At 52.9% G+C, this 7,194-nt stretch overlaps 1 protein-coding gene across 1 annotated transcript in view; it reads left to right on the plus strand.

Annotated features, from left to right (window-relative positions):
* Positions 1 to 3,011, plus strand: part of DOCK2 (dedicator of cytokinesis 2) — a 424,501-nt gene extending 421,490 nt beyond the window's left edge. Inside the window, exons 50-52 of the mRNA XM_007447828.1 lie at positions 351 to 471; positions 1,820 to 1,962; positions 2,877 to 3,011. Coding sequence (XP_007447890.1) covers positions 351 to 471; positions 1,820 to 1,962; positions 2,877 to 2,939 — 327 coding nt within the window. The 3' untranslated portion in view covers positions 2,940 to 3,011. The remainder of the gene's footprint in view (positions 1 to 350; positions 472 to 1,819; positions 1,963 to 2,876) is intronic.
* Positions 3,012 to 7,194: the final 4,183 nt, after the last annotated feature.

Below are 7,194 nucleotides of genomic sequence, written 5' to 3' on the forward strand. Positions count from 1 at the left end.
TGGAAGGGTGGAAACAAGACTTGTTTTCACAATTCTAGGGGGCGTCATTCACACAATAGTCTAAATGTTTCGCGCCCCCCCCCCCGCCCCACCCCACATACACACAGCAGAGTTGTATAGTATACAACCTGTGCAACCATGCATGGCACGCTGGCATAGAGTGACACAAAACAGAATAAATGAACTTGGGGCTGGGTCCATAGAAGCCATGGCAAACCTTTATCGCTGACTTTTCAGGGCCTAGAACTGCCTCATGCTAAGCCTCTGTGGGGGGTGTGTGTGTGTGTGTGTGTGTGTGTGTCTGTGTCTGTGTCTCTGCATGCACATGTGGGCATGATATATTCATCCAGCTTTCCAGGAAGCACGAGTTCATGAGTGATACCAACCTTTCGGAGCATGTGGCCGTCGCCCCCAGGGCATCCATCCTCTCTCAGATGAGTTTCGCCAGCCAGTCCATGCCCACCATCCCAGGTATGCACCCTGCCACCACCAGCACGGGGGGTATAGAGGTGTCTGGGGGTGGAGGGGGGTGGGAACCGTATCTACATAGCAAAGTGAGCTAAGCACCATGGGGGTAAGAGGCTCTGCTCACAGCCCCCCTGTCCTCTGAGCTCTCCCCACACCACACCCACCCACTTTTGTGGCCCTACCAGGGCTGGAGTGGAGGCCTGCTGTCACTCTGGAGCTCAGGATCCACTGGGAATGTGGTATGTCCCACCAGGTGGTCCTGGGTTCTCAGTTAGCCAGGCCCTCCCAGAGATCCGGAGTCTGCCCCTGGTAGATCTCTCAGCCTGTTTCCCTCTGGGGCCTGGAAGGCTATTTCCGGGACTTACAGAAATTGCTGCCACATCTTACAGTTGCAGAGTGTTTGATGCACAGATGCCTCCATTTCCCCCATCACTCATTCATTGTCCGGTGAGGAGGTCTGCAGCTTACAGATGACCTTTGCTAATACACAGAGGGGGACCTGGGGCTCTAACTGGGGATGTAGCCTGCCCAAGAGCGCTCCATCTGGCACGTGGCAGGTCTCCAGTGTCCGCCACTCTGTGCTTGGTGACAAATGTTCCTCCTTCGTTGTTTCATTTAAGCCTCAGCACAAACCTGTGAAGTAGATCATGTGACCAGCCCCATTGTATGGATGAGGAAACTGAGGCACTGAGAATGTCAATCTCCTGACTGTCCCAGCCACTAAGTAGTGGAGGCCCCTAGAACTGTACCGCTAACCACTGCCCAGCCTCCCCAGGCAGGGCACCCCCGTGCGGCCGTTTCACTCTTGTCCTCGCAGTGGGCCTCACAACGCCCTTGAGGTCTGTGCTCTTACCCCCAGGTACCCAAAGTCAAAACCGAGGGTCAGAGTCGTCTGTGTGACTCTGAGCTGGGGGCCATAATCACCAGGTGACACCTTGGTTGGAGATGCTCTCCTTCCGGGACCTCTGGGTTCTCCGTGTTGGAAGACAAGAGTGAGCCCACACGATCTCCCCGACCTGGGCAAAAGGCCCCGTTCCCTGAGGAAGTCAGGGCCCCAGCGGCCAGGGCCTTCCCCCACCATGGACCCGTGTTTCCAGCCCAGAAGCCCTTGGACGAGGCCTCGATCGGGTCACGTTGCAGGCTGCTGTGTGCGGGGCTGGGCAGGCCTCAGCGCAGTGGACGGACAGGCTCGACAGTCCCGGCACGGCAGTACTCGATCCTCCCGCCTCCTGCCTGGCCCCCTGCCTGTTCTCCCTGGATGCTATCTCTGTCCCCCGCGCGTCTCCCATCTGCCCCCCGAAGTCACCCTCTCTCCGCCCACCGCTCACGGCGGCTCTCGGCTCTCCCGCAGCCCTCACGCTCTCGGTGGCCGGCGTGCCCGCGACGGAAGAGGCCAACTCATCCCCCCGCCTCAGCCAGACCTTCCTCCCTCTGTCAGAAGGTGACAAGAAGACGCTGAAGCGGAAGAAAGTAAATCAGTTCTTCAAGACGATGGTGAGCTCCCAGACAGTGCAAGGAAGCGGCGGGGCGGGGGGGGGGGGGGATGCCTGGGCGCACTTACTCCTCCAGGACTTTCATCTTCTCTCCTTTCTTGAAGGACAAGTCGTCTGGGTGGATGCCATCATAGGGGGCGCGTGTGCACGGTGTGGTCACCCTCAGGGAGGTATGGGCAGGGCCCCCTAAGGTGGGGACGGTGGCCAGAAATGCCCAGAGTGCAGTTCTCCTCTTGGTCCCCAGGTGGCTGCCCTGAGCAGGATGGACCCCAGCTGGGCTGCAGGAATGTGCCAGCCGGGTGTGCAGGGCCCCTGGGACCTGAGAAACCATAGCTGTCCTTTGCTGCACCTGGGCAGCTAAAAGTGCTTTTTAATTCTTTTGGAAGAACTTTCCTATTCAACTTATATTACAGAATCCTACTATTTAAAAGTTTTGTTTCCAAGCCCTGACTTCTCATGTCCCGTCTCCTATTGTTACTTGTCAGTCTTTGCTCAAGATGAAGGTACCACTGACCTTCACCACCTTGATCCTCAGGGTGCAATTAAAGCAGAACTCGGCTGCCGTAATAACTGCAAGTTCACCATGAGCGTGCAGTGAGTCAGGCACCATGCTAAGCCCTTTCCAAACATGATCCCATTTGACCTTCCACTGTGAGGATTTTATCAGGCTCGCAGAGTTAGGTAAGCGACTTGCCCAAGTTCACACGGTCCACGAAACAGCAAAGCCTGTGTTCTAACCACTGCGTGGCACAGCCTTTCCGGTCACATCAGTCAAAGTCACGGCAGCTCAGGCTCACTGGGTTAAGGGAGGGGTCAACTCAGCAGCCCTTGTGAGCGGGACAGGAAGCCCTGCTTTGGTGCTCGTGAGAACCCCATTTTGGGTTGTGTCTCTTTATCCTCTCTTCTCCCGCGCAGCTGGCTGGCAAACCTGCCGAAGAAGGCAAGCAGACCTCCAACTTCATGTCCACCGACCTGTGAGACGCTGCTGACCAGGGCTGCACCTGGGGGGACAAGGATGGGAGCTTCCAGATGAGGAGACACACAGCGGGACATTGATGCCTCTAAGAGTGGGGAGACCAACCATCGGTTGCCTGCACTCAGACAGAGGGAGTGGGCTGATCTAGGCCCCAGAACTGTCAGTGGTGACAGACCCAGTATCACCAGGGCCAGTGACCCAGGTGCTGGGTGACGATGCCCCATCTGGATTCTTAGCCACACGAGGATCCATCAAGAATGCCTTCTCCCAGTATGCTCTCCCCAGCATCCTGGGCACACCTTTTTATAGCCCAGTTTCTTAGGTATAAGGAGCTATATTTTTGTATCATTTTCTAAGCTTAACAGAAAAGCTTTTTTTTTTTTTTTTTTTTTTTTTTTTTTCCGTTACGCAGGCCTCTCACTGTGGTGGCCTCTCCCGTTGCAGAGCACAGGCTCCGGACGCGCAGGCTCAGCGGCCGTGGCTCACGGGCCCAGCCGCTCCGCGGCATGTGGGATCTTCCCGGACCGGGGCACGAACCCGCGTCCCCTGCATCGGCAGGCGGACTCTCAACCACTGCGCCACCAGGGAAGCCCCCAGAAAAGCTTTTAAATATTCTTTTATTTTATTTTTGGTTAACAGTTTTGTACTTTACATTTTTTAATACAACCCACCCATCTTTTTTTCTAGCTGATCATCTCCAAAGTGTTGCTATTTCTTACTGACAATAAAAACGATTCCGTGACTCAAGCAAGCCTCATTGCATAATTCCATCAGCTGAATCCCTAAGGCCCAGGACTGGACAGGTTGCTCCTGGGGCTGGTCGGGAGGGCAGGCAGGCCCAGGGCCTCCAGTGATGTTAAGAAACCTGGCTGCAGCCCATCCCAGTGCAAATCCATCCAGCCCCAAGAATCTTCTCTGCGACTTCAGTTCGTTTAAATATTTGTTTATTTCACTTTGGGTTAACGGTTTCGTACTTTACGTTATTTCCCAGATGAAGACACCGAGGCACCGAGGCACAGAGGCACTACGTGAGCTAAGATCATACACGTGATACATGGAAAGGCTGGGATCAAACTGGCAGGAGCTGGACAGGAAACTTGGCTTTAACTCTGTGCTGCCTCTTGCACGCCTTCACGTACGGGCCGTCTGTCGCCTTTGTCCACCCCAGTCTCTTCCCGTAGCCACCACGGCCCCTCACCAAGCCCCAGCCCTGTTGCCCGGTCCAGCTTCCACTCTCTCCTCAACAGTCCAGTAAGTTCTGTTTCGGTGGTAGTTGGGGCTTTGGCTGCATCATGGATGCTCTAAGGTGAGGAGACAGCGCCCAGAGGCTCGGAATCTGGCTGAGTTCACTTTCCAAAGGGGCAAGGAAGTGCACGTGCGCAAAGGAGTGTCCCCAGGGAGCTGAGGAGCTGGACCCACCAGGGCATCTTCGTGGCTTCACGGCTGGCGCTGTGAGTGGTGGATGACATTTATTTGTTTATTTATTTATTTATTTTAAAGATTTTTTTTCGTGTGGACCATTTTTAAAGTCTTTTTATTGAATTTGTTACAATATTGCTTCTGTTTTATGTTTCGGGTTTTTTTTTCTTTTGGCCGCAAGGCATGTGGGATCTTAGCTCCCCGACCAGGGATCGACCCCGCACCCCCTGCATTGGAAGGCAAAGTCTTAACCTCTGGACTGCCAGGGAAGTCCCGTGGGTGAAGTTTAAATACTGCTTAGAGGAGGATCTTTGGAGCGGTGAGGCCCAGAATGAGAGACGTTTCAGAGTGTGATAATGAGGGTATCAGGGCAGGCAAGCACCAGCTCCAAAGCTAACTTTTCTCTTCACAGGATTTTGCGAGAGGTGGACTCTGGAAGAAAGAGTGGGTCAGGTGAGGAGCAGAGGCTTTGGGGGTAAAGGAATCGTCCCCTGTGAAGTGGGTAGGGCAGCGAGGTTAGGGTGGGTTTCTCCTGCCCAAAAGGCGTCAGGACAGAGCACAGATGAGGCAAGAGCTGATGTTCACCAAACCCGCAGTGCAAGTACCATGCAAAAGACTTCCGTAGCTATTTATAAAATATTAATGTCTTCTATTTACTGAGAGGTTTATAATAAATAACCCTTATAATAATCAGGGCTACCAACCCAAACTCTTATAATAATAAGCACAATTAACCATATTGTTTTTCTTAGATTTAACTCTTAATGACTCCAATGAGAAAATTCTTAAGAGAGTTGGATGCAGTTATTTTTGACTATTTATAAAACTGGGGGGAAAGGAAGTCGATTGTGTGAAAAATATGTCCCAATGGCAGACTCCCAAAATTCACACAGCTCTTAAAAGGAGTTTAAAATTAAACACAAATAACATATTTTGTGTTAAATGTTTAAATCAATGAACACTTGGGAAGATATTAGGTTCTCATAAACAGTGGCTGCCTGAATTTTAGTGTTAAACGACCACATTTACAAATGAGTAGGTGTGGTTTCCAGGGATCTTCGGATTTGCCGTTAGGGCAGGTCACATGAAGATCCACCCAGCTGGACCCTGGGTAATCATAGCGGCCCTGACCGTGAGACACAGAGGTAAGAGCAGGTGATGCCTGGGCCAGGCGTGGAAGCATCAACTCATTTCTGATTTACAGGGACACATGGGGTAGTCACCACTGTGGCCCCAATTTCTACAGTACAAACCACAGTGAAGAGGAGAGCTCACAGCCCATTCTTCTCCCGCACGAACGTGATGAGAACTGTCCAAAGCCCCGGAGAAAGCACCATCCCTGCCCTCAAGGTGCTGCGGGTCCCACGGTGAAGCAAAGTGTGCCAGGTACGGAGGGACCCAGCAGGGGAGGAAGGCTTCCCCGGCAGGATGGGAAGGTGAGCCAGAGTCGTCCAGGGGGAGAGGAGGAAAGGCAGGCACGTGCTGAGCAATTGTGAGAAGCTCACGTGGCCACAACCGGAGGCGGGGCCTCAGAGAGGGGGTGGGGTGCGTGGGATGGGAGAGGTCAGACAGGTGTGTGCAGGGTCTTGAATGCCATGGTGGGCAACACACATGAGTACCTACTATGTGCCAGCCACTGCTCTTGGCAACTTGCACTTCAGTAACTGTTGAATCCCCACAACCACCCTCTGAAGCATAGACTATTATTAGTTCCAATTTACAGTGAGGAAACAGGTCCGGAGAGGCACAGGCACTTGTCCTGGGTCACACAGCTTGGAAATGGCAGAGCAGGGACTTTATGCTTTGGGGTCCGAGGAACAGGCTGTCGAGCAGCATGTTTCCTAGGGATAACATGCGGGACACAGCCTGGATCCCCAGATCACTTGCTCTCTAAGCTGGGTGTGCACTGGGGCTCCCTAAAAGCACTATGCCCAGCCCCACCTGGGCCTCACAAGTCAGAATCTCTGGGGCACAGGCCCGGGAGAGTGGTTTTGATCAGTTCTGTAGGTGGGTCCTCTGTATGAGACCTGCTGGGCAGGACCTTGAAATCCACACAGCTTTGCTTCCCATTTGCTAGATGAGGAAACTGAGGCCCAGAGGGGCCAACACAGCCCACCAAGTCCCAGAGTGAAAAAAGGAATAAGTGACCAAGCCCAGCTAGAGCGACTGCCTCTAACCAGTGTTCTTTACCCAGAGATGGGGGAAGGGGAGGGAGGGGGAGGGACAGAGAGGGAGGGGAACCCCTTGTGGAGCAGACTGTTTCTCTAGGTGCAGCACAAAGGCCACTGGTGGTATAGGAGGGATCTTCAGTGCACGTGGTCACAGCTTCACATAACATGGAATCCAGTTACATCAGCTTCCTATTGCTAGTGTCACAAATTATCACAAGCTTAGTGGCTTAAAACAACACAAACTTATCGACTACTGTTCTTGAGGTCAGAAGTCCTAAATTAGTCTAAGGGGGGAAAATCAAGATGACAGCATGGCTGGTTCCTTCTGAGATTCCACTGGACCGTTTCCTTGCCTCTTTCAACTTCTAAAGGTGGCAAGGCATTCAGCATTCCCTGGCTCGTGGCTACATCGCTCCAATCTCCGCTTCCATTGTTACGTCTCCCCCCTCTGTTATTAAATCTCCCCTGTCTCCCTCTTAGCAGGACAATTCTGATTACACTGGGCCCGCCTGGATTATGCAGGATAATCACCCTATCTGATCTGTACTTAATCACTGCTGCAAAGGCCCTTTTACCTTGGAAGATGACAAATTCACAGATTCTGGGGATTTGGAAGTGGACTTCTTGGGGAGGGGTCATTATTCTGTCTGTCACACACATGATGAGA

This window comes from Lipotes vexillifer, unplaced genomic scaffold (assembly GCF_000442215.2).
Source record: "Lipotes vexillifer unplaced genomic scaffold, Lipotes_vexillifer_v1.1 scaffold370, whole genome shotgun sequence".
Lineage (NCBI taxonomy): Eukaryota > Metazoa > Chordata > Mammalia > Artiodactyla > Lipotidae > Lipotes > Lipotes vexillifer.